The sequence below is a fragment of the Hemitrygon akajei genome, chromosome 8 (genome assembly GCF_048418815.1).
Source record: "Hemitrygon akajei chromosome 8, sHemAka1.3, whole genome shotgun sequence".
Taxonomy (NCBI): Eukaryota; Metazoa; Chordata; class Chondrichthyes; order Myliobatiformes; family Dasyatidae; genus Hemitrygon; species Hemitrygon akajei.
The window spans coordinates 126,597,256-126,625,074 of record NC_133131.1 but is presented as its reverse complement, the minus strand read 5'-3'; the positions used below and the strand labels follow the sequence as shown (position 1 = coordinate 126,625,074).

General features: G+C 41.5%; 1 protein-coding gene across 3 annotated transcripts in view; it reads left to right on the top strand.

The window, feature by feature from the left end:
• The window catches only part of rsu1 (Ras suppressor protein 1), a 215,320-nt gene that overhangs the window by 100,208 nt on the left and 87,293 nt on the right, over positions 1-27,819 (top strand). For all 3 annotated transcript variants that reach the window (XM_073054592.1, XM_073054593.1, XM_073054594.1), the window contains exon 8: positions 23,911-24,043. In XM_073054592.1, coding sequence (XP_072910693.1) covers positions 23,911-24,043 — 133 coding nt within the window. The remainder of the gene's footprint in view (positions 1-23,910; positions 24,044-27,819) is intronic.

Genomic DNA, 27,819 nt, shown 5'->3' with positions numbered 1-27,819 from the left:
TAATTGAATGCATGCAGTGTATGGAAATATAGTAAATGATCTTGTAGTGCAGTTTGAGATTGACAGGTATGATGTTGTTGGAATTACTGAGACGTAGCTGAAAGAAGATCATAGTTGGGAGCTGAAGAACATAAGAAATAAGCGCAGAAGCCTGCTTCTCCATTTAATAAGATCATAGCTGATCTGGCCATAGACTCCTCTCCACCTACCTGCCTTTCCCCATTACTTTTAACTCCCCTACTATACAAAACTCTATCCAACCTTGTCTTAAATATATTTACTGAGGGAGCCTCCACTGCTTCATTGGGCAGAGAATTCCACAGATTCACCTCTCTGTGGGAAAAGCAGTTCCTCCCCATCTCCATCCTAAATCTACTCCCCCAAATCTTGAGGCTATCTCCCAAGGATACACAATGTATCAAAAGTACAGGCAAGTAGGTAGAGGGAGTGCCATGGCTCTTTTGGTAAAATATGAAATCAAATCCTTAAAGGTGAATGAGGATTGGAAGTTGTCGTGGGAAGAGTTAAGAAACTGATGAAAGACCCTGATGGGAGATATTTGCAGGGATTCAAACAGTAGCCAGGATGTGGGGTGCAAATTCCAAAGAGTAGTGGAAAAGGCTTGTAAAAAGGGCAGTGTTACATTAGTCATGGGGGATTTAAATATGCAGGTAGAATAAGAAAATCAGGTAGGTGCTGGATCCCAAGAGAGAGAATTTGTAGAATATACACAAGGTGGCTTTTTAGAGCAGCTTATAGTTGAGACCATTGGAGGAAAGGCAATTCATGATTGGGTGTTATGCAATTAATCAGATTTGATTCAGGAGCTTGAGGTAAAGTAACCCTTAGGAGGCAGTGATCATAATATGAAAAAAAATTCACCCTCCAGTTTGAGAGGAAGAAGGTAAAATCAGATGTATCAGTATTACAGGGGAGCAAAGGGAATTACAGAGGCATGAGAGAGGAGCTGTGCAAAGTTGATTGGAAGGAGGCACTAAGCAAGGATGATGGCAGAACAGCAATGTCTGGAGTTACTGGGAGCAATTCGGATGCTACAGGATAGATACTGTACATCTGAAAGAAGTATTCGTGGAGAGGATGAAGCAATTATGATTGACAAGGGAAGTCAAAGATACCATAAAAGCAGAAGAGAGGCCAGATAATGTAGCAAAAGTTATGGCAAAGAGTCCAAAAGAGGCACGAGTGGCTATCCGACCACTGGAAAATAATGCTGTACAGTTAGTGATAGGGACAGAGAAATGGCAGATGAACTTAATATGTATTTTGCATCAGTGTTCACTGTTGAAGACACAGCAATATGCTAGAAATTCAAGAGTGTCAGGAAACAGAAGTAAGTGTAATTGCTAATACTAAGGAGAAGGTGCTTGGGAAGTTGAAAGGTCTGAAGGTAGATAAGTCACCTGGACCAGATGGGCTCCAATGCAGGGTTCTGTAAGAAGTAGCTGTAGAGATCGTGGAGGCAATAGTAGGGATCTTTCAAGGATCACTAGATTCTGGAATGGTTCCAGAGGAATTGAAACTTGCAAATGTCATTCCACTCTGTAGGAAGGGAGGGAGGCGAAAGAAAATAAGTTGTAGGCCTGTTAGCTTGACATAGTTGGGAAGAAGTTGGAATCCATTTTTAAAGATGAGATTTTGGGGTAGTTGGAGGCACAAGATAAAGTAGGCCAGAGTCAGCATGTTTTCTTTAAGGGGAAATCTTGCCTGACAAATATTTTGGAATTCTTTGAGGAATTAATAAGCAGGGTAAACAAAGGAAAGTCAGTGGATGTTCTTTATTTGGATTTTCAGATCGCTTTTAACAAGGTTGCCTTTGATCAGGTTGCTGAACAAGATGAGACACAACGGTATTGCAGGAAAAATACTAGCATGTATTGAAGACTGGCTGACTGGCAGGGGGCAAGGGGTGGAAATGAAGGGGATGGCTGTTGGTGTTCTCTAGGGGTTAGGGTTGTGACCTCTTCTATTCACAATTATGTCAGTGGTTTGGATGATGGAATGATGGCTTTAAGGCCTGGTTTGCAGACAAATCGAAGATAGGTGGATGGGTATATATTGCTGAGGAAGTAGGGAGTCTGCAGAACTTAAGATAGATTGGGAGAATGGGCAAAGAAGTGACAGATGTAATATAGTGTTGCAAGGCATATGGTCATGCACTTTGGTAGAAGAAATAAAGGCATGGACTGTTTTCTAAATGGAAACATAGAAAACCTACAGCACAACACAGGCCGTTTGGCCCACAATGCTGTGCTGACCATGTACTTTCTTTAGAAATTACCTAGGATTACCCATAGTCCTCTATTTTCTAAGCTCCACATACCTATCCAGGAGTCTCTCAAGAGACCCTATCGTATCTGCCTCCACCACTGTTGCAGGCAGCATATTCCACACACTCACCACTCTCTGCATAAACAAACTTACCCCTGATATCTCTTTTGTACCTACTTCCAAGCGCCTTAAAACTGTGTCCTTTTGTGTTCACCATTTCAGCCCTGGGGTAAAGCCTCTGACTATCCACACAATCAATACCTCTCATTATCTTGTACACCTCTATCAGGTCACCTCTCATCCTCCATCGCTCCAAGGAGAAAAGGCCGAGTTCACTCAACCTATTCTCATGAGGCATGCTCCCCAATCCAGGCAACATCCTTGTAAATCTCCTCTGCACCCTTCCTATGGTTTCCACATCCTTCCTGTAGTGAGGTGACCAGAATTGAGCATAGTATTCCAAGTGGGGTCTGACCAGGGTCCTGTATAGCTGCAACATTACCTCTCGGCTCTTGAACTCAATTCCACAGTTGATGAAGGCTAATGCACCGTATGCCTTCTTAACCATACAGTCAACTTGCACAGCTTTGAGTGTCCTATGGACTCGGACCCCAAGATCCCTCTGATCCTCCACACTGCCAGGTCTTACCATTAATACTATATTCTGCCATCATATTTGACCTAACAAAATGAACCACCTCACACTTATCTGGGTTGAACTCCCATCTGCCACTTCTCAGCCCAGTTTTGCATCCTATCAATGTCCCACTGTCACCTCTGACACCCCTCCAAAGGGGAGTGAATCCAGAAATCAGTGGTGCAGAGAGACTTGGGAGTCATGCAGAATGCCTTAAAAATTAACTTGCAAGTTGAGTTGGTGGTAAGGAAGGCAAATGCAATGTTAGCATACATTTTGAGAGCACTAGAATATAAACTAAGGATGTAATGCTGAGCTTTATAAGGCATTGGTCAGACCACACTTGAAATATTATGAGCAGTTTTGGGCTCTTTACCTCAGAAAATCTGCGCTGGTATTGGAGAGGGTCCAGAGGAGTTTCATGGGAGTGATTGTGAAAATGAAAGAGTTAAACAATGGCGAGAGTTTGGTGGTTTTGAGCCTATACTCACTGGAGTTTAGAAGAGTAGGAAGGATCTCATTGAAACCTATCCAATACCGAAAGGCCTATATAGAGTGCAAGTAGAGTAGGTGTTTCCTAAAGTGGGGATTCTAGGACCAGAGAGCACAACCTCAGAGTAGAGGGTCATCCCTTTAAAACGAAGATTAAGAGGAAATTCTTTAGCCAGAGGGTGGTGAATCTGTTGAATTCATTACCACAGACGACTGTGGAGACCATGCCTTTGGGTATATTTAAAGCAGGGGTTGATAGGTTCTTGATTAGTAAGGGCATCAAAGGTTATGGACAGAAAGCTAGAGAATGTGGTTGAAAGGAATAATAAACCAGTCATGATGGAATAGTAGCCTAATTCTGCCTCTATGTCTTATGTTCTTACAGTCTTATTACTCAATCAAATTCTGCACTTCACCCTTCAAGGTAATAAAACCTTAAGGCTGTGCACCAAAAATATTGTTAGCTTTCCAAATTGCAACATTAATATGAAAATAAATATTTGAGTGTTGTACAAATATACCAAAAGTTAATTAAACAATGGTACAATACAGGAATGTATAGTCTAGTCAGTATGTAAAGCTAGTAGATGGAATATGTAATCTTTCATTCAGTCTTTTGTAATATCTGCTTTTGTGTACTTTTTAACATTGTTGTGCCTTACACAAAGTTGCATCAGAGTAATACAAATGTCAATGTGCTCTTGATCAATAAACTAGCAATGGTTTCAATGCAAGATCTGAAAATATCCAAGATAAATTCTCAGTCCCGATCAGGGATTGAAATGGAAGTTAGAATTCCCTAGGTTGTTTAGTATGGACAGTCAGCTGCTAATTCTGCCGGGTTTGAATTACAGGCAACAAATCCTTCCTGGAGAGATCCTCTGTGTAGAAACCTTATACACGTGAAAGATAAAATGTGTTAACTGATGGAGTAGCTGAAATCATTCCTATTCTTTTCCATTTGTGTGAAAATCTGTTAATGTAGTGCTCTGGATGTTATGTATCAGACTATAGTAGCATACTTTCTCTCTGTACCTGTTTAGCTATACCACACAAAACCTTGTGAGTGACACACAATCTTTTCTTGCCATAAAGCCCATTTCAATTGGAGAGATGCAGATAATCGCAATGCAGCATATCTTCTTCCCTTGTGGCCTGTTGTTGAAGATGAATGAGGAATAGGAAATGGTTGTGTTATAAGTCCATCCACCATGGCTTTGGAACTGAGCAGTTTTATTAGATTGCCTAATCCCATTGCCCGCTGTTTGATCTGAGTTAGAATGCTAAAGCTGCTCGAGTTGCAGATGAGGGAAAGGGGTGTGAATTCCCAAGGCTGGAAGCACTGGAGCATACAACAGCTAAGGCTATTGCTTCTGTCTAACAGAAAGGTGAAAAGCTTCCTGCATGTGTTATTGAATAATGGAATAATGGAACATGCTGAGAACTGAAATCAGAAAAGTTAAGTGAGTCAATAGCAGTTTGATCGATTCAGTTGTCATACAATGAGGCAATTTATTGTCCAACTTCAGTAGTGCTCTTTATGAAGTGATGATGCCTCTCAAAAGCTGTAGCAATATATTTTGGTAAATGAAGTAGTCACACATAATTTAGCAGTGCTTAGTTTTTTTGAGCCTAATGTGTTTATTGTAAGCTTTTCTTTTACACCAAAGCCTGTTATTTTATGAGGTGGACAGATGGATCAACATGGTTTCTTCCAGTGCTATATTTTTCCCGTGCTTTATTCTCCTCCATTTAACAAGCACATTTACAATCCATAATTTTCTGTTATTTACAACGTATTGTTAACTTAGATCTCCTTCCATGACTTTGGGGCCACATCTGTAGAAGGTAGTGTTTCCATATACTTACACCCTTGACCCCCTTAGTTTTAAAATGTGTGGGATTGGGAGAGGTTATTCAGACAAATAACTACAGTGCATTTGGAAGTTAGAAGTTGCTGCAGCAGGCCTGTATTGATAGTGGAGGAAATTAATGCTTTGGATAATGGATGGGTGCTAATCATTGGGCTGCCTTGACCTAGTTGATACTAAGCCACTTGAATATTGTTGGACTGGCATTCATCCAGAAACAGGAGTATTCTATTAAACTCCATACCTACTCTGTGTCTTGTGGATGGTGGAAAAGTTTCAATGGGTTCAATAGGTACATTAATATCAGAGAAATGTATGCAATGTACATCCTGAAATTCTTCTTCTTCACAAACGTCCACGAAAACAGAGGAACGCCCCAAAGAATGAATGGCAGTTAAATGTTAGAACCCCAAAGCCCCCCCCCCAGCTCCCCCGTCCTATGCACAAGCAGCAGCAAAGCAACGATCAACCCTCCCCCACCAACAAAAAAGCATCAGCGCCCTCCACCAAATTGAATTGAATTGACTTTATTTCTTGCATCCTTCACATACATGAGGAGTAAAAATCTTTACGTTATGTGTCCATCTAAATGTGAATGTACAGTCACAGTAATTTATAATAAATAGAACAGTCATTGTAACATAGAATACACTCAGATCAGCATGAGTTAATCAGACTTGTGGCCTGGTGGAAGAAGCTGTCCCAGAGCCTGTTGGTCCTGGCTTTTATGGTGCGGTACCATTTCCCGAATGGTAGCAGCTCAAATAGATTGTGGTTGGGGTGGCTCAGTTCCCCAATGAACCTGCAGGCTCTTTTTACACACCTACTTTTGTAAATGTCCTGAATCATGAGAAGTTCATATCTACAAATGTGCTGGGCTGTCTGCACCACTCTCTGCAGAGTCCTGTGATTGAGGGAAGTGCAGTTCCCGTAGCAGGCAGTGATGCAGCCAGTCAGGGTGCTCTCAATTGTGCCCCTGTGGAAAGTTCTGAGGATTTGCGGGGCCCGTACCAAACTTCCTCAAGCGTCTGAGGTGGAAGAGACACTGCACTTCAGGTTAGGTCCTCAAAAGCACCTTGAAAAGGTAAAAAAGAGATGTCAAAGATAGAAATAGAGCTGCTTCCGAAGATGCAAGCAAAGGAGTTGCCGTTTAGCGCCATCTTGACTTTGCTGCGCCCTCTGAGCAATACTGAATTTGCTGACCTTTACATAGTAGTTTGGTGATGCACTCATCATCCTCATCACATTCTACAGGGGTCGTATTGAGAGCATCCTGAGCAACTGCGTCACTGCCTGGTTCCGAAATTGCACCATCTCGGATCGCAAGACCCTGCAGCGGATAGTGAGGTCAGCTGAGAAGAACATCGGGGTCTCTCTTCCTGCCATCATGGACATTTACACTACACACTGCATCCAGAAAGGAAACAGATTCATGAAGGACCCAATGCACCCCTCATACAATCTCTGCTCCCTCCTGCTGTCTGGGAAAAGGCTCCGAAGCATTCGGGCTCTTACGATCAGACTATATAACAGTTTCATCCACCAAGCTATCAGACTCCTCAATACCCGAAGCCTGGGCTGACACCTTGCCTTACTGTCCTGTTTATTATTTATTGTAATGCCTGCACTGTTTTTGTGCACTTTATGCAGTCCAGTGTAGGTCTGTGGTCTAGTGTAGCTTTCTCTGTGTTTTTTTATTACGTAGTTCAGTCTAGTTTTTTGTACTGTGTCATGTAAACCATGGTCCTGAAAAACGCTGTCTCATTTTTACTATGCACTGTGCCAGCAGTTATGGTCGAAATGACAATAAAAGCTGACTTGACTTGACTTGGGTAGAAGCTAAGGTGGTGGCGCATTCAATTGCAGCCGCTTCTATGGAGTTAATCAAAGGTGTTATTGTCCTTTTCAAATGTATTTTTTATTATCAAATGACCTGTTAGACATTAAGAACTTCATCAGCGAGTTGCTGTTTGGTGGAGAAAGTGAAGGAGCTGGACGTGATGTGGATCGTGCTGCGGCCTACATCAGAGAGGCAGCGGCAGAGTCAGTGCGCAAATGTGGTGTGTAGTTTAACAATGAGTAGTCATCTTAGTTGTTTTGGTGCAAAGCTGTGAGGCCTTGGTTGTAGTGAGGACAAGGCTGCGGTGTCACCTTTTTACAGCCACCCAGGAGAGGTGTCGGAGGCAGCATGGTGCGGCATCCAAGATGAATGGGGTGCGTCTGTTCTCTCCACCATTCCATCATGGCTGATTCCAGATCCCACTCAACCTCATACACCTGCATTCTCTCCATACCCTTTAATGCCCAGACCGATCAGGAAACTATCAATTTCCACCTTAAAAATGCCCATGGACTTGGCCTGCACTGCAGTCTATGACAGGGCATTCTTCCTTACCTCTCTTCTAAAAGGTCGCCATTCAGTTTTGAGGCTGTGCCCTCTAGGCCTGGATACTCTCACCATAGGAAGCACACTCTCCACAACCACCCTATCTAATCCTTTCAATTTTCGGTAGGTTTCAATGAGCTTCCCTGCCCCCCCCCCCCCCCCCGCCCTTCCCACCGCCATATTCTTCTAAATTCCAGTAAGTACAGCCCGAAGCTGTCAAACACTCCTTATATGATAACCTCTTAATTTCTAGAATCATCCTTGTGAGCCTTCTCTGGACTCTCCGACGACAACGTTGAGATACGTGGCCCAAAACTGTTGACAATACATCTAGTGCGGCCTGATTAGTATCTTATAAAGCCTCAGCAATATCTCCTTGCTTTTATATTCTATTCCCCTTGAAATAAATGCCAACATTACATTTGTCGCCTTTAGCACCGACTCAAGCTGTAAATGAACCTTATGGAAGTCTTGTACAAGGACTCCAAAGTCCCTTTGTACCTCTGATGTTTGAACATTCTCCCCATTTAGAAAATAGACCACACTGTTGTTCCTTTTACCAAGGTGCATTGTCATGCATTTCCCAACACTGTATCCTGTCTGCCACTTTTTTGCCCATTCTTCCAATTTGTCTAAGTCCTGCAGCATTCACATTGCTTTCTCAGCACTACCTACCCATCAACCTATCTTCGTATAACTGTAAACTTTGCCGCAAAACCATCAATTCATTTATCCAAATCATTGACAAACAATGTGAAAAGTAGCAGTCCCAATTCTGACCCCTGAGAAAAAACATGAGTTACTGGCAGCCAGCAGAAAAAGCCCTCTTTATTCCCAGTTACTACCTCCTGTCTCTCAGCCATTCCTCTATCCATGCCAATATCTTTCCTGTAATGCCATGGGATTTCATCTTGTTAAGCAACCTCGTGTGGCACCTTATCAAATGCTTTCTGAAAATCCAAGTAAATGACATCCATAACCTCTCCGTTTTCAACCCTGCTTGATACTTCCTCGAAGAACTCTTAACAGATTTGTCAGGTAGAATTTCCCTACACAGAAATCATGCTGACTTTGACTTATTTTACCATTAGTCTCCAAGAACCTTGAAACCTCATCCTTAAAAATTGACTCCCAACACTTTCCCAACCACTGAGGTTAGGCTAACTGGCCTATAATTTCGTTTCTTTTGCCTTCCTCCCTGCTTAAAGAGTAGAGTGACATTTACAATTTTCCATTCTTCTGAGACCATGCCAGAAACAAGTGATTCTTGAAAGGTCCTGACCAATGCATCTGTTATCTCTTCAGCAACCTCTCTCAGGACCCTGGGATGTAGTCCATTTTGTCCAGGTGACTTATCCACCTTAAGACCTTTGAGTTTGCCTGGCACTTTTTCCTTTGTAATATCAATAGTATTCACTCCTGCTCCCTGACACTCACGGACCTCTGGCACACTGCCAGTGTCTTCCACAGTGAAGAATAATGCAAGTACCCGTTAAGTTCATCTGTCATTTCTTTGACCCCCATTACTGTCTAATCAGCATCATTTTCCAGTGGTCCAATATCAACTCCCTTTTACTCTTTAACTGAAAAAAACTTTTAGTACCTTGTTTTAGATTATTGGCTAGTTTGCCCTTGTATTTCATCTTCTCCCTTCTTATAACTTTTTTTATTTCCCTTTTGTTGGTTTTTATAAGCTTTCCCATCACCCAACTTCCAACTCACTTTTTGCTACATTATACGCCCATTCCTTGGCTTTTATGCAGTCCTTAACTTCCCTAGTCAGCTACATTTGCCTACCCCTGCCATTTCAGAACAACTTCTTCTGTGGGACAGATCTATCCTGCGACTTGTGAACTATTCTCAGAAACTTCAGCCCCCTGTGCTCTGTCATCATCCCCACCAGTATCCTCCTCCGATCTACCTGGGCAAGCTCCTCTCTCATGCCTTTGTAATTCCCTTTATTCCATGGCGATACTGGTACATCTGACTTATGCTTCTCCCTCTCAAATTGCAGTATGATTTCAATCATATTATGATCACTGCCTCCAAAGGGTTCTTGTACATTAAGCTCCTAATAAGATCTGGGTTATTCCACAATACCCAATCTAAGACAGCCTTTCCCTGAGCAGGCTCAAGCACAAGCTGCTCTAAAAAGCCATCTGGTAGGCATTCAACAGATTCCCTCTCCTGCGATCTGACACCAACCTGATTTTCCCAATTGCCTTGTTTATTTAAGTCTCCCATTACAATTGTGACATTACCCTTATTGCATGCCTTTTCCAGCTCCCTTTGCAATCTCAACCGCACATCTTGGCTACTATTAGGAGGCCTATATATGATTCCCATAAAAAATTTTTTTGCAGTTTCTTTGCTCAATCCACAAAGATTCAACGTTCTCTGACCTTATGTCACCTCTTTCTAAAGATGTAATTTTCTTACCAACAGAGCCATAATACCACAATGCCTTCCTGCCTGTCCTTCCGATACAAATTATATCCTTTGAAGTTAAGCTCCCATCTAGGGCCTTCTTTCCGTTATGACTCAGTGATGTGTACAATGTCATAACGACCAATCTCGTAATTGCGCCACAAGTTCGTCCACCTTATTCCAAAAGCTGTATGCATTTAAATACAGCACCTTCAGTCCTGCATTCTTCGCCCTTTTGAATTTAGCCTTTGTGGTACAGTTTAACTCTTTGCTCTCTCTGCATTTGTACCCAATCATTGGCTTGTCCTTCCTTATATTCATGTTACATCCATCATCTACTTGTAAGCCTGCTGGCTCATTTTCAGCTCTGTCAGACTGGGTCCCATCCCCTACCATTTTTTGAACCACTCCCAACAGCTCTAGTAAACCTTTCCGCAACCATATTGATTCCTCTTGGACATTTGTCTGCCAACCCAGGCGACAATTCCGAGATTAATATCCTTGAGGTCCTGCTTCTCAGCTTCCTTCCTAACTCCCTGTATTCTTTATACAGGGCCTGCTCCCTTTCACTATCTATGCCTTTGGCACCAGTACGTACCATGACTTCTGGCTGCTCATGCAGCCTTTTCAGGGTATTGTGGACGCATTCAGAAACATTGCGGACCCTGGCATCTGGGAGGCAAACTACTATTCATGTCATTCAACTTGAATTTGAAAAACCTGCCAGACTTCCAGCCCACTTTTGGGCGATATTAACATTAGCACTGGAGGTTGTTGGAGGCCTGATTGGGCTAATCCATCGTGCCAGCTGTTATTTCTGATGTATAAGTACATCTAATGGATTTGGGGGTCTTGGAATGTCTGGTTGGAGATCTGAAATGGCCCTTGCTACTTATACCATTTGAATCTCATGGTTGTCCTTCACCTTTTTTCAATTAAAATTTGAGTGTGTGTGATTTGCTGATGCTAGTGGTCAGGAAACGTGTGGTTATATTACACCAGCTGGATTGATAGCTTGCCTGATCAAGTCAAGTTTACAATTTAGGTGCAGCTTGTTGAACTTCAGGGATTGGTGCTGTCAAACTTGTGTAATATGAATCCTACTGATAAAACTTATTTGTGGATCTTGGCATCTAAAAAATATATATGAATTTTAAATGTGGTTTGATGGCAGGCATTGAATTCTATCTTCAGCTAGAACCATCTGTGCTGTTAAAGTAAAATGCCACATCAGCTGATTTGTCAACATTTTATAAAATAGATCATTATTGGATCCTACTCTCTACTTTTGAGCGCATCAGCAGTGCAGAAGGTTACGAAAGGTCTATTGAACTTACTGAAATATTCTTCAATCTGCTTAAATGAGGGAATGTTTCTTCATTCACTGTTCTCTTGGCCCCACCTCTCTTCTAGGATCTTCTTGTTATTTTTTTGCCAATTAGTTGCTTTACTGATTTTCCACTTTTTTCCTTTCTTCCTCATTCAGACTTATGCATTTAACCTTTGGCTGGAGCGCTTAAAAATTGCCTGAGCTCAATTTTAAATATGAGCAGTCTAATCAGAATTGAAAATTATGCACACATGCCTCGCCAACTCCAAGATCACACTATTGCAATCCTGTGAATGGTTGCTTCCTCCTGTTGTAGTCTGGTTACTGTCGATGTGTACTGTTGAGTTCATAACTCTTTACAAGACTCTGTGCGTAGGAGCATCAGTTCTGAGTGATCGGTGACAGAGTGGTTGGTTGAATGGTTCAGCAGACAGATTGGAGGCAGCCATTCTCTCTGCTGAATGTACAGGATCAATGCACGTAAGTTGTGTTCTCCATCCCATACTGCGACAAATTCTTTGGTCTAAGATGCTAATTGAGGTCTGTTTTGAATGCTGCAATAGAATCCGTCTCTATTGTTGCAGTGGCAATATATTGAAGGTCCTAACCTCTTGCTGCTTTTATTTAAAAAAATATTTCCCTCATGTCAGCTTTTGGTGGTCTTCCCCATCTTCATTCTGTGTCCACGGGTTCTTAACTCATAGAGCAGTGGGAATATTTTATCTTCCTCATGATTGTATAAACTTTCACTAGAGTTATCCTCCTGTGTTGTATGGAGTCCAACCAGATAACTAAGGCTCCTCATGCCTGAAATCATTTTGGTAACTCATTTCTGCACTCTTTCCAAAGCAACCTTAAATTTCTGAAGTGTTGCACTCAGAAGTCAAACTTTGGCCAAATCAGTCTTTTATAACTTTCATGACTTGTTCATGCATTCTCTATATCTACTTAGGACCTCTTATGCTATTTAATATACCAAATCCAGGATCCACATGCTATTTAAATTACTTTCTCAACTTGCTCTGCTATTTTTATTAATCTATGCACATATCTCCAGCACTCTTGTAATTGTTTTTCAAATTGTCCTTTGTTTTATGTTGTCTCTTCTCATCTTTCCTGTGGAAATATTTCTCAGCATCAACTTTTGTCTGCATTCCAATGTCCCATCAATATCTGTCTTACCATGTGATGTGTACAATGAGTGGCTCCTGGTCCTCATCGGTAACTATTGCTGCATTATTGTTAAATAGCATGTAATGTAAGTAAAATAATTTGTTAGGTCTTCTGGTCTTCCTTAGAAATGAACTAACATTGTATGCTGATTGGATAACCAAATACTTACAGCTTCTTGAGACTTATAAGATTATTAGTTTATATTTGCTTTATGGAAGAAATAGTCCTCACTGGTCACAGTTCATAATATAGAGGGGAGAAATCTTTTTATGAAAAATTGAAGCATTTTCATTGAAGTTTCATACTATTTGTAGAACTAAAGAAAATACATATTATAATTTAAAGAGTAATCCCAGACAAAATTCCCATTAGTTTCTTACTATAAGTTAGTCCCAGTTAATCCCATTCTTATTTAATCTTAAGCATTTATCCTTCAATACTCTTTCTGTTTATTATTTCTTTAGTGTTCTGAAGTTCATCTGTACAAGGTGCTTCAATCAATCAACAATCTAGTAAGATTTACCTGAATTCCCTAAAGCTTTCCTAAGTGACTGTCATGTTTATTAATGGCCATTTCTGGTCTGTCTTAGCATAGGAAACACTCTCTTCAAGTAAACATGATTTTAATCATAAAAACCTTTATCAGACCATTGCTTAGTTTTTTTTTCCTAAAGAGAATCCCAGCCTGTTCAATCATGCCTGATCTGTATCATTCCAGTTTGTATCTTCTCCAGTCCCTTCACATCCATTAATATGGAGCTGAAAATGTTCTCTGGCCTAATTGAGGTCTTATACGAGTTCATAATTTCGCTTTCAGTTCCATCTCTCCAGAGAAAAGAATTCCAATGTTTTTAAGTTCTTTTCATGGCCTTATAAATCTGCTTCTTCAAAGTTCAAAGTAAATTTCTCATCAAAGTGCATATATGCCACCATATACTACCGTGAGATTCATTTTCTCACATGCATTTACAGTAGAACAAAGAAATACAATAGAATCAATGAAAAACTGCACACGAACAAAGGTTGATAACCAATGTACACAAAAAAATTAAATAGATTGATAGATAGATAAAAGCTGAGAACGAGTTGTAGAGTCCTTGAGAGTGAGTCCAAAGTTAGTGTTTAGTGATCAGTTCAGTGAAGTTCAAGAGCCTGATCATTGAAAGGTTCTAACTCTTCCTGAACCTGGTGGTATGGGACCTAAAGCTCCTGTATCTCCTTCCCAGTGGTAGCAGCCAGAAGATAGTATGACCTGGATGGTGGGGGTCCTTGATGATGGGTGCTGCTTTCTTTTAGCAGTGCTGTTTATAGTGGTGGGGAGGGCTTTGCCTGTGATGGACTGGGGGCTGGGCTATATCCACCACCTTTTATAGGCTTTTCCATACTGGGGCATTGGTGTTTCCATACTAGGCTGCAATGCAACTAGTCAGGATACTTTCAAACGTGCAGCTATAGAAGTTTGTCAAAGTTTTAAATGATGTGCTGAATCTGTGTGTTCTTCTAAGAAAGTAGGGGCACTGCTACGCCCTCTTTTGAAATGGCGTTTACAGTGCCTTGAAAAAGTATTCAGCCCTGAACCCTTTGTTCACATGAACAAATATTACAACCAGAGATTTTGATCAATTTAACTGAAAATATTTACAGTATTGTGAATTCATTGAAACAGGTGATCCTCCAATTTTCTACATAAACAAATTGGGTGAGTTGGTAAGGTAATATATTCCACCTGAGGAACGTTAACTTAATAATTATAAAGGGGATGAATATTTTTTCAGCCTCACAATTTTGGTTTTTAATTTGAGGTAAATTGTTGACAGACTTTGGAATTGTTATTTTGACTTGACATGATGCACAATGTTTTGTAGATTAGCTGAAAAATCGTACCTCAATAAATTTTAAATTTATAAAATAAAACAGTAAAATGTAAAAATAGGTGTAGGTGCTGAATAATTTTCTTCAAGGCATTATATGTGCTGGTCCCAGGACAGAACCTCTGAAATGACAATGCCTAGAAATCCATCTCCAATTCCCTAATGAGCACTGGCTTTCTTCTGCGATTTCTTCCTCCTGTTGTCAATAATCATCTCTTTGGTCTTGCTGACATTGAGTGAGAAGTTGTTGTTGTAGCTCCACACAATCAGACTTTCGATCTTCCCTCCTTTATGCAGATACATTACCAACTTTGATTTAGCCAACAACACTGGTATCAATAGTGTCATCAGCAAACTTAAATACGGCTTTGCAGCTGAACTTAGCCTCTCAGTCATAAGTAAAAGGCAAATAAAGCAGAGGGCTAAGCACACAGCCTGGTGGTGCACCTGTGCTGATGGAGATTGTGGAGGAGATGTTGGTGCCAGTCCATATTAGCTGGGAACTGCAAAGGAAAAAATCAAGGATCCAGATGCACAATGAAGTATTGAAGCCAAGGTCTTGGAACTTACTGATTCATTTTGAGGGGATGATAGTGTTGAATGCCAAGCTGTAGTCAATGAAGAACATCCTGATGTATGTATCTTCACTGTCCAGATGTTCCAGGGCTGAGTGGAGAGCTAGTGGGATGGCATCTACTGTTGACCTGTTGTGATGGGAGGCAAATTAGGTCAGATCCAAGTCGCTCCTCAGGCAGGAAATTATATGCTTCATGACCAACCTCTCGAAACACTTCATCATAGTGGACGTAAGTTCAAATGGACGATAGTCACTTGTGTATCTTTGTTCCAAGATTCCAGTTTTACTCTACCTTGGTTGTTGATGAGCTTTGTAATCTTCCTACCAAAATGTAATTTTTCCCATTCATTCCAGTTGAAACTTACTTAAAATTTACAAGTTTGAGTATGCAAAACTCTTACTGTTTTCCTGCAGTTTTCACGTACCTTCTTCAGCAGTTAGTGTAAGTTTTAAATTTTGAAGTTATACTTCTTGAGTCTTGACCCCAAATTGCAGTTAAAGGTTGGAGAGCATGAGTGGTATAAGGATCAGATTTGCTCTTAAACAGACCAGTTCTTTATTTACCTAGGTGAAGTCTTGTGCCACAATCCTGAATGACCCTTAAAACCATACAAAGGCCGCAAGGTTGAGAGCCTAATTAAAAGTGATTGAATGGGGACTCTAAATGACGCATTACCTAAATACAAATGCTCATGGAATTGTATAACAGACGATAAAATGGGAATGCTACAGCCGCAACAGATCTCGTCCTGTACTTAAAAATAACAAGTTTCATATCCATTTCTTTTTATAACTTACCAAGTTAAATAACGACACACGATTGTCATCATTTAATCTCATTCATTTTTGACTTTATCTTTTTCTTGAAATGCTATATTGGTGCTTAGGAACTTGCCAAAAGTAACGTAACCAGAATAGCACTGATGAATATATGCATTTAAAGAGTGACGGATCTTTACAACTAGATGATTTCTGTCCCAGATTCTTAAAGTAACAGATGCCTCAATTTATAATTTTCCAAAGCAGTTTAGAATTAGTTGTGCCTCTCTAGATTAGAAAGTAGTGCATGTTGTTTTATTTAAGATAACTACAAACTTCTTGTCAGGGAAATACTATTTAGTGGGTACATACACAACGCTGGAAGAACTCAGCAGGTCAGGCAGCATCCGTGAGAAAAGAGTAGCCAACGTTTCGGGCCGAGACCCTTCATCAGGAATGGGGAGGAAGAGAGCACTGAAGCCCAGTATTAGAGATAGGGGAGGGAGTAGGGCCTAGAGGCACCAGGTGGAAAACCAATCAGAGGAAAGATAAAGGGGGGGAGGGGATAAGCATGAAAGAACTGTAGAGATAAAGAAGCAGAAAGTTGAAATGGGAGCGAGGCAGAGAGGGACCTGTGATAGGGGAAGGAGGAGGGGGAGGGAATTACCGGAAATTGGAGAATTCAATGTTCATACCACCAGGCTGGAGGCTACCCAGATGGTAGATGAGGTGTTGCTCCTCCAACCTAAGTTTGGCCTCATCATGGCAGTAGAGGAGGCCATGTATGGACATATCTAGATGGGAATGAGAGGCAGAGTTGAAGTGGGTGGCAACCGGGAGGTCCTGTCTATTGTGACGGATGGAGTGTAGGTGCTCGATGAAGCAGTCCCCCAATCTGCGTCAGGTCTCGCCGATGTAGAGGAGGCCGCACCGGGAGCACCGGATGCAATAGATGACTCCAGCAGACTCGCAGGTGAAGTGTTGCCTCACCTGGAAGGACTGTCTGGGGCCCGGAATGATGGTAAGGGGGGAGGTGTGGGGACAGGTGTAGCATTTGCGCTTGCAGGGATAAGTGCCAGGTGGGAGATCTGTGGGGAGGGACGTGTGGACCAGGTAGTGGCGGAGGGAACGATCCCTGCGAAAAGCTGAGAGGGGCAGGGAGGGAAAGATGTGCTTGGTGGTGGGGTCCTGTTGAAGATGGCAGAAATTGCAGAGGATAATATGTTGGATCCGGAGGCTGGTGGGGTGGTAGGTGAGGACAAGGGGAACCCTGTTCCTGTTGTGGTGACGGGAGGATGGGTTAAGGGCTGAAGTGCGGGAAGTGGAGGAGATGTGGGTGAGGTCATCTTTGATGATGCCAGAAGGGAAACCATGATCCTGAAAGAAAGAGGACATTTGAGAAGTCCTAGAACGGAAAGCCTCATCCTGGGAGCAGATGCGGCGGAGACGGAGGAACTGGGAATAGGGAATGGCATTTTTGCATTGGGCAGGGTGGGAAGAGGTATAGTCAAGATAGTTATGGAAGTCAGTGGGTTTGTAGAAGATGTCAGTGGATAGTCTGTCTCCAGAGATGGAGACCGAGAGATCAAGAAAGGGGAGAGAAGTGTCTGAGATGGACCAAGTGAATTTAAGGGCTGGGTGAAAGTTAGAGGCAAAGTTGATGAAATTGACGAGCTCAGCATGGGTGCAGGAAGCAGCACCAATGTAGTCGTCAATGTAGCGGAGGAAAAGTTGGGGAGTGGTGCCAGTATAGATTTGGAGCATAGACTGTTCCACATAACCCACAAAGACGCAGGCATAGCTGGGGCCCATGCGAGTGCCCATAGCTACGCCCTTGATCTGGAGAAAGTGGGAAGAACCAAAGGAGAAGTTATTGAGAGCTAGAACAAGCTCCGCCAACTGGAGGAGTGTGGTGGTGCTGGGGAACTGGTGGGGGTCTGTTATCCAAAAAGTAGCGAGTAACTTTTCTGGTTTGCTTCAGTGAATTCTTATACAACATGCAGATTATTCCATATTCCACATTTAGTATCACTGGTCTGAGGGTGAATTTTGAGGCAAATGTTTAAAGATAGAATGACTGAAAATTGTAGGTTTTGCAAACATGAGAAAGTCTGCCCATGCTGGAAATTCAAAGCAACACACACAAAATGCCAGAGGAACTCAGCTTATTCTGACCTCTCTTCCTTTCCAGTCCTGATGAAAGGTCTCGGCCCAAAATGCCAACTGTTTACTCTTTCCATAGATGCTGTCTGCTAAGTTCCTCCAGTATGATAAGTTTTGTCCAGGTAAAAGATCCATTGTGATGTTGTAAGGATGATTCAAATCTAATAAACAGGATACAATTCTTTTTTGGGATGGTAACCAAGTGGAACATACACCAACAATTTTTTTTCAGGATTTAACATAAACATTTCATAAAATCCCTTTTAAGTGAATGTTGTCTAAAGTTAAACTTCAGGTATTAAAGGTACATCGTATATTTAGTTTGACAATTGGTTCTGTAACAGAACACTGGAGCAAGTACTCGTTTTGGATGAAGTGATTAGTGTTGTCCCAGAGGAACATGCTGACAACACACATTGGCTGATAATAAGTTGTAATCTAAAATGTCACATGACCTAGTTTGTAGATAGATTTATAAAGAAGATAAATAGAAGTAATAAGTGAATGGCAAAATTATGTTATATGTATTTCAATATGTACTGATTTAAGGCTATGCTGGACCTTAGGAGGATAGAAGAATTTGTTTTCCATTTGTTGAAGAACTGGAAACATCTTGTGGGACTGTGAGCAAAGCAGATTTTAAAAAGGTCAGGATATCTACAGGAAATAATCATAGAATTTAATTAACTGTTTTCTATGCAGAAGATTAGATTATCCAGGAGGGTTAAAATACAAGTAGATGATTACTGTGTCCTGGTCCAACCAAACAGTCTTATTGTGATCTTCAGATCAAAGATGATATCTAGTGTTCAAGCTCTGAGGACAGGTTCCACACAGTAGGATTTGGAAGGCCAAGCAGTTTTCCCTATAGGAAATTATGGTTGGGATTCCAGGATTAAAGGGAAGAAAGTAAAAATTAAAGCCAGGTCTTTCAGATATGAGGTTAGAGAGCTTTCATGCACAGCAAATGATAGAAGGCTGGTATCCTTTCTTTTAATGTTTTCTTCTGCTCGATCAGTTGTTAATTTTAAATATAAGATTGATTAATTTCTGTTAACCAGGAGATGAGCCAAGCAATTGGAGTTTTTCAGATCAACTAAAATCTTGGAGACAAAAGAGATGCAGATGCTGGAATCCAGAGCAAAAAAATAAAACTCCTGGAAGCAGCTTAAGAAGCATCTGTGGAGGCAAAGGGATTGTCAGTGTTTTGGCTGAAAACTCTGCATCCAGACTGAGAATGTAGAGGGAAGATAGCCAGTAAATAGAAGTGAGGCCAAGATTGGTAAGTGATAGACAATAAGGGACAGATGATAGGCAGATGGAACCAGGTGGAGTAGGAGATGGCAAAGGTTAACCAAGACGAGAGTGGTCTCTTCAGAAAGCTGACGCAGAAAGGAGAGGAGAAGATGCTTTTGGCTATGAGTCTGGCTCTGGCTCAGAAGGAGAGGAGAGTGGAATGGCAGTGATAGAGTATTCAACAGTCAAGGGGACACAGAAGATTTTGTGTACGTGAAAGAGATTACTTGATGTCATATTGCCTCCCAGGTACCAGGGTCAGGGATGTCTCAGATCATGTCCACAGTGTTCTTAAGGGGCAGAGTGAGCAGTCATGGTACATATCGGTACCAACAACATAGCTAGGAAAAGGGATTAGGTCCTGTAGAGTGAATATAGGGAACTAGGAAAGAAAATAAACAACAGGACCTCAAGTCCAGCCTCTGGGTTGCTGCCTGTTGTATATGCCAATGAGAGTAAGAATAGGATGATGTAGCATTTGAATGTGTGGCTGATGAATTAGTACAGGGGGCAGGATTTCAGATTTGTGGATCATTGGTATCTCTTCTGCAGAAGAAGACCTGTAGAAAAAGGGACAGGTTACACCTGAACTCGAGACAGATCAATGTCCTTGCAGGTAGGTTTGCCAGAGCTGTTGTGCAGGATTCGGACTAGTTTGGCAGGGAATTGGGAAGTAAACTGTTGAGTGAGATGATGGAGCAGTTGGTGTAAAGGTGACGTATAGAGAGACTGTGAGGAAGGATAGGCAGTTGATGGGGCATGAATGCATTCAGGCGGATGGGTTGAAATGTGTTTAATAGGAGAAGTATTGAGAACAAGGGCGATGAATGTAAGAGTGGGACTGGCAGTACATGTTCTGGAGTTCCTTTGTTTTGGATGTAATAGGGAGGGGAGATATTAATGGGGAAGTGTGCCATTTCATCATTACAGGAGGGTGAAAAATTTAAGGGGAACCTGAGGTGGAAGTTCGTTACTCAAAGGATGATAAGAGTGTTGAACAAGCTGCTGGTGGAAGTGATGGATGAGGGTTTGATTTGAACATTTAAGAGAAACTTGGAAAAGTAGATGCATAGGAGGGGTAGGAAGGGCAGTGGTCCAGGCGTGGGTCAATAGGACTAGGCAGAATAACAGTTTGGCACAGACAAGATGGCCTAAGGTCTCTTGGCTCTGTGAGTCTATGTGAAAGCTTTAGAGAAGGTGCAGAGTAAATTTACCAGGATACTGCCAGGATTAGAGAGCGTATATTGTGAGAAAAGGTTGAGCAAGCTCGCACTTCTCTCGTTGGAGCATATGAGAATGAGAGGTGACTTGGTAGAGTTGTATAAGGTGATAAGAGGCATAGATCAAGTGGATTGCGAAAAACTTCTTCCCAGGGTGGCAATAATTAATAAGAGAGGGCAAAAGGTTAAGGTGACTGGAGTGTAGTATAGGGTTGGGTGGATGTCTGAGGTTTTTTTACACTGAGAGTGGTAAGCCCAAGGAACACACTTCCGGGGAATGGTGATTAAAGAAGATGCTTTAGAGACATTTAGGAGACTCTTAGATAGGCACTTAGATGAAAGAAAACTGGAGGGCTGTGGAGGAGGGAAGAGTCGGATTGATCTTTGAGTAGGTTAATACATTGTGGGCCAATGAGCCTGTGGTGCCTGTATTGTGTTGCAGTGTTCTATGTAGTGGGATCCCATTGGAGCTGGCAGAAGTAGTGAAGGATGATATATAGGTACAAAGAGCAGACAAGGAAAATGTCTCTATTCTGTCTGGGAAGTGGGAGGTGAGAGCATATGTACAGGGTTTGAGGGAAATGCACGTACTAGCTCTATTAACTGCGTCTGAGAGGTACTTGCATTTTAAAAAGGAGGACTTTTCAGGAGTTCTGGAATGGAACGTTTGAGACCAGATGCAGCAGAACTGAAACACAAGAGGAAAGGTTTCCTTACAGGGGACAGGGTTGGGAGAGTTACAGTTAAGGTAGCTATGGGAGTCTGTAAGTTTCACGTCCTTGTTAACTAGCTGCTGTACCCTCCCCGGCTCAACCTCAGTTACCTTGATCAGTTTTGTCTCCAACCAGCGGCATCTTAAATCACCAGTTTAAAATGCCACTGGCGAAGCACAGCGACGACTTGCGGATAGCAGACGAAAAAATAATGCATTAATCACACTTTTTATCTGATTCGATCACTGCAATCAATAGCCTGTAAATTCCTTTTCAGAGTGGAGCTGTTCGATTGCCATGTGAGCTGGCATTTTTGTGGTGTGAACTGAAGACTCAAAGGTGCAACATGGTTGCAGCATTCAGGCCAAATCGAGGGAGCTTGGCCCGGACCTGAGAGTGGGGAACGTGCCAGGGATGAACTAGTTTTGTGCCTGTGGACTCACTTTTGTGAACTTAGTTCTGAATGCTGTTTGCTTACTTTTATTGTTTGCACAATTTTTTCCTGCACATTGGGTGTTTGGTGGTCTTATTTTAATAGTTTATTTTGGGTTTCTATGTTTTGTGGCTGCCTGTAAGAAGATAAATCTCGAAGTTGCATATAGTAAACATACTTTGATAATAAATGTGCTTTGAACTTTGAACTTGAACCTCCAACTTGTCATCAAATTAACCTGGACTAATTGACATTCCCGCATCTGAATATTTGTTTCCACTTCTTGAAACAAAGTGTCCACTGATATCTACTGTAAACCTGCAGTTCCCTGCCACCACTATGTTGGTTACACCTACACACTCCCGCTGGAATCTTGAACAAATTCTATTACCAAAGTATGTATATGTTGCTATATACTACCTTAAGAAATATTTTCTAGTAGGCATTTAAGAAAAAATTAAGAAATACAATAGAATCTATGAAAAATCATATATAGTGGATTTTGATTATTTTGGCCATCTTTTAATCAAGGCATTCACTTATTTGGGACAACTCTTAAAAAGCAACAGCTAATTGAGAAAATAACTAGGATTCTCTTATTTTACTTGGGACACTATGTCAGTTAATTGGGACAGGAGACTGTTGCCCAATTGTTTCTAACTAGTATCAATTGTGTGCACTTGTGTGGTTGTTAGACACTACACAGTGCTTAGAGAGAGAACAGTTGCAACAATTGCATGTGCTTGTGTTATGTTATTGACGGAAGTCAATTTAAAAACAGTGATTTTTGACACTACATGCGAGAAAACAATAAAGGCAGTCCATAATCTGCACTAGATGTCTGTACTGATGTTGTTCATTTATAGTTAATCAAAAGAACATGGCTCCGTACACTGGATGAATTCCTTGGTTGGTAACTGTTAGGAACTATTACACAGTTTTATAGTACTGTAGTAGTATTGGTAGTGTTCTAGTTTGTTCTGTATTTCATTGAAATACATAATTTGTTACTCAATTTAATGATAGTTTTGTCTTTTTTGTACCTTTATAACTATTTCCATGAAACTTCGGCTATTTAGGGAAGCATCTTGTTTGGACCAATGAATGTCAATTAACTGGAATCTGCTGTATAAACAAAGACTGACAAACAACTAGTATACAATAGACGACAAACTGTGCAAATTATTTTTTCAAAAATGCTGATAAAAATACTTGTAACTTGAATTATGAGTAATCCTGGAAAGTGGGTCTATAGGTCGTAGAATCAGTTCAGAGTTGTGAGTGACATTATCCACGCCGGTTTGGAGCCTGATGTTTGTAGGATAACAACTATTCCTGAACTTCATGGTGTGGGATCTAAGGCTTCTATACTTCCTGCCCAATGGTCATAGTGAGAAGAGACCGTGGCCTGGATGATGGGGATCTTTGTTAGAAGCTGCTTTCTTGTGGGGCTTTACGTATGAGGGACAGGGCTGTATCTACCATTTTTTTGTCCTTGGGTATACGCAAGCTGTTTATTGTGTTCCAACATTTAAAATTTATTTATAATAATTTGCTAAGAATTGAAAAAAACACTACTGTAGGCAAATGATACTTTGCTGTTTTATATTCAGAACAGGAAGGGTTTTGGTAATGAGTTAGGAGATCTTTTGGCAAATAAAAAAAAATCTAAATAGAAATTAACTTATTTAGGCTTAATTACTAAAGCAGTCTTTACAAAATGTCTGTCTTTCTTTTAGCTGAAATATGCGAGGAGCCTGTTGTTATGTTTTTATTTTGTTTTCTTAAAATAAAATCTGGCAACTCTAATAAGAAATTAGCAGATTGAATACTAAAGTGTATTCTCTATATATTTAAAGATTTAAATTGTATTCCAGCCTGTAATCATGATGGTACTCAGCACAATTTTATATTGGTATTCTTCAAGAATTTAAAATACATTTATTTATTTAAACTTAAATGTCCTACCTTTCCATTTCATATTTACTTGAGGGCTCTCAATGAAAATGTTAATCTTTTGATCCAATATGTTTCTGTTTTCATTTTTTAATGACTTGGGAAAGCTGTGAAACATCAAAGACATTTAGAGAAAAGTGATTAATTTTCTGTTAACCGTTTTTGATACCTAGACAGTATCAATTTGGCTCCACAATCTAAATTTAAAAAAAATTCTTACAAGGAAACCAATTTCTTTGCATTGATTTACTGACATTTTTAGATTAACAAATCATTCCATGATATTCAATTCTTATGATTTTTTTCTACATTTACAGGTAACTTAGACCTTACTGGCCCAAAACAAGTATTCAAGGCGGAGAACAATCCTTGGGTTACTCCAATTGCCGACCAATTCCAACTTGGTGTATCCCATGTCTTTGAATATGTTCGTTCTGAAACCTACAAATAGTAAGTCGACTGAATGAAAAACGCTTGATTGAAAACTAATTGATTAATTAGAAGTTAAATGTATTAAAATGTTAATTTAGTGGATTCTAGTTAATTGGGACACATCAGGACCAGTATATTTTGGCCCAATTAAGCAGCTGCCCCGATTTAGCAGAAGTTTTATAGAAATAGTTCAAAAGATTTTACAAAGACATACTACCATTTAATTGAGTAACAGATTATGTATTTAAATGAAATACAGAACAAATTATAATGCTACCTATACTGGCGGTAGGCAGACATTGATCCCAGGGGATCATGGGTTTGTGCCTCTGGTGGACTGTGTCCTTCCTCTCCAGGGCGCAAGCCTGTGTGGGAAGATATGAAGAACCGCTGCTGCCCATGCAACAGGTTCTCCCTCTCCACAACACTGATGGGCAAGTGTTGATACAGTGTCGTCGCAGAGCTTGCCAGAGTGAAGTTGTTGACAACATCAAACTGCCTTAGGGACCCCGGCTCCAGATTTCTTCCTCGGGGTTTACTCCCGAAGCCTTTCCCATGGGTGGGTCTGGCCGCAAGGCAGCAGAGATTTAAAATCAGAGTTTTCCTTCTCCTAGTTGGGCTGCCGCCCGAGGCTGATGAGCCCCACCTGCTCAAAGCAACTGGTTTTGAGTTGCCAGTGGTCTGCATTTGCCTTTCTTTTGCAAGTGGAAACAGTTCTGCTGGGCCTAGCAGCTAATCCATATGTGAAGGCCAAGAGTTGGAGTTGGTTGTCAGAGGCTGTTAGAGACGCACACCATTTGGAGCACTTGATAAGTAGTGTGAGCTTATCCGCACTGTCACCCCGGCTATGACAACCTAAGGATCCTGTACCACTACAGTACTATAAAACTGTGCATTTGTTCCTTATGCAGGTTTCCCCCGCTATCCGAAGGTGAAGTGTTTCTATGAAACGGTTTGTAAGCCGAAATGTCGTAAAGTGAAGAAGCAGTTACCATTTATTTATATGGGAAATATTTGTGAGCGTTCGCAGACCCAAAAAATAACCTACCAAATCATGCCAAATAACACATAAAACCTGAAATAACATAACATGTAGTAAAAGCAGGAATGATCTGATAAAAACCCAGCCTGTATAAAATAGGAATACTTTTCTGCAATCATTGCAGCATTGTCCACCACAGCGAAAATCTCACGCAAGCACTCTCGGCAGAAGCACTCTCCAGTAACCTTTACTCTATGAAGCTGCCAAATCATACCAAATAACACATAAAAATACACAGCGTATATAAAGTAGAAATAATGTATGTACAGTGTAGTTTCACTTACCGGAATCGGAAAGACAGTGAGCACATTGATTGTGGTGTGTTAGGCTGAGTCGTCGGAAGTAGGGGTGGTGGGAGACTGGGGTGTCATCTCATCATCGTCTGTTTCCATCAGGGTAGGCAGGTCACCATCTTCTCTGTCTGCTTGCCTTGATGTCGAAGGTCGAGTTTCGTCGTCTGCTGTGGCTGATGTGGAAGGCTTGATAAACGACAGTATGCTTGACTCCTTAGCCTTGCACATTTTTCTATCATACAGTTCTTTGTAAGCACTCAAACCATCCTGCAAACCTGCCCTAAACCTACGTACCCTTTCAAAATTAAAGTCATACTTTTCTGCAATCATTGCAGTGTTGTCAATCGCAGCGAAAATCTCACACAATTGCTTCCCGTTCAGTTCCTGGACGTCTTCACTTTCCGGCCATTCGCTACTGCGTTCGGTTTCAATTGTTATCCTTTGCTCTTCATCAGCTCTTCATCTGTCAGCTCTTGGTCATGGGATGCCAGAACCTCTTCAACATCATCTTCGTCAACTTCCACAAGCCAAACTCACTATATCCTTACTTCGTTCACCATGATCGAAACACTTAATTATGTCTAGTTTTATGCTAAATGTAACACCCCTACGCGCTCTTTCAGGCTTTTCTGATAGCTTAGAACTCATCTTGCTAACGGATGCACAAAATAAATCGACATAAAGCGCAGGTGCTCACAGGCATGTGTTTAAGCAATGGCGGCTAGAATGCAGTTCCGGGGGAGGAGCTTGTCTGCTCGGCATGCGCGCTCCCTTTTTTCACGTACTGCCTTTTATCGCTCACTGCCTTTTGTCGTAACAGTGAAAACACCTTCTGTTAGCGAAAACAGGTAACTAATGTAGGTCTTTCGTAACAGCGAGTGTCGTAAAGTGAACATGCAAAAAACGAGGGACACCTGTAGTTGTCAATAGAGAAATTCATCCAGTGTACACTGTTGTGTTCTTTTCATTTACTATAAATGAACAAAATCAGCGCTGACATCTAGTGCAGATAATGGACTGCCTTCATACAATTTGTGTGATGATTTCATCCTCCAAATCTTTATTTTCATTGTAACATTCGAGATGATTGTTGATAATCTCAAATTCTTCAAATGCTTGAAACCACAGTGAGCAAAACAGTTCTGAATTGCCTTACTGTTTATTTCTCACCAACTATCAGTGACAAAAATCAATATTTTGAACACACATGCAACTGAGGCTATTTAAAATCTGCTCACTCTAAGCATGGTTTAGTCTAACTGCCACACAAGCTACTGCCTGATTGCTAGGAAATAAACTAGGTTACCTGCATCTGTGTTTGAACCAGCGGGAAATGAAGGACTGCTGCACACTTGTCCTGAGAGAAACGTGGCTCCAGGATGCTACTCCAGACTCTGCCATCCAGCTAGATGACCTAGTCTCCTTTCGGGTGGGTGGAAATGCTGCAGACTCCAGGAAGACCTGCGAAGCAGCTTGTCTGTCCTCATCAATAAGAAATGGTGTGAACGCCTCGGTAGTAACAACACACTGCTCATCGCAAACAAAGACTTTAATGGTGAACTGCAGGTCCTTCTACTGAGCGAGGGAGGTTACCGACATTGTGATTGTTGCTGTTTACATCCTCCTTCCCCCCCCCCCACCCCCATGTTAGTGCTGGGGAAGTGCTGCAGGAGCTCCACGGCACCATCTGCAACCTCAAAGTCACTCACCCAGATGGTTGCTGGTGACTTCAATCATGCCAATTTAAAAATAGTCCTGCTTGAGTTCTACCAGCGTGTCAACTTTGCAAATCCGTTTTGCTAATCCCTGCATACAGACCGTTGGTTAAATGAGTCAAACCAGTTTACAGGGAGATCAGGGTCTGGCCAGAAGGTGCCACCTCAGAGCTCCAAGACCGATTTGAAAGTACGGACTGGAGCATATTCAGGGAGGCGGCTCCTACGATCACTACACCAACACTGATGAATATGCGGGTTGGTGACTGGATACATGGGTGACATCTTCAATGCATTTTGCTGTGATTAAACACTACACTGCCAGGGTAAGCCAGAAACCATGGGTGACTGTAGAGGTTCGTGCGCTGCTTGGGGATCGGGGCGCTGCCTTCAGATCAGGGAATAGGATGACTCTAAAGTCAGTAAGAGCTACACTTTCATGTGCCATCAGGAAGGCAAAGCAAGGGTATTTGCAGAAAATTCACAGACACCTTTGTGACAGCAGGGACACGCAGCGATGTGGCAAGGTATACAAACCATAGCAGATTACGTGTCCACCTTCGCGTCACTGATAGTGTCACCTCCCTTCCTGCTAGGCTGAGTGCCTTCTATGCATGATTTGAGACAAAGAATGATGTGTCTTTGAGGATAGCCGCCTTGCCCCCTGAGGAACAAGCATCCTGTCTGGCCACAGCTGAGGTGGGAAGGACCTCAGCCAGGGTAAACCCACACAAAACTGCAGGA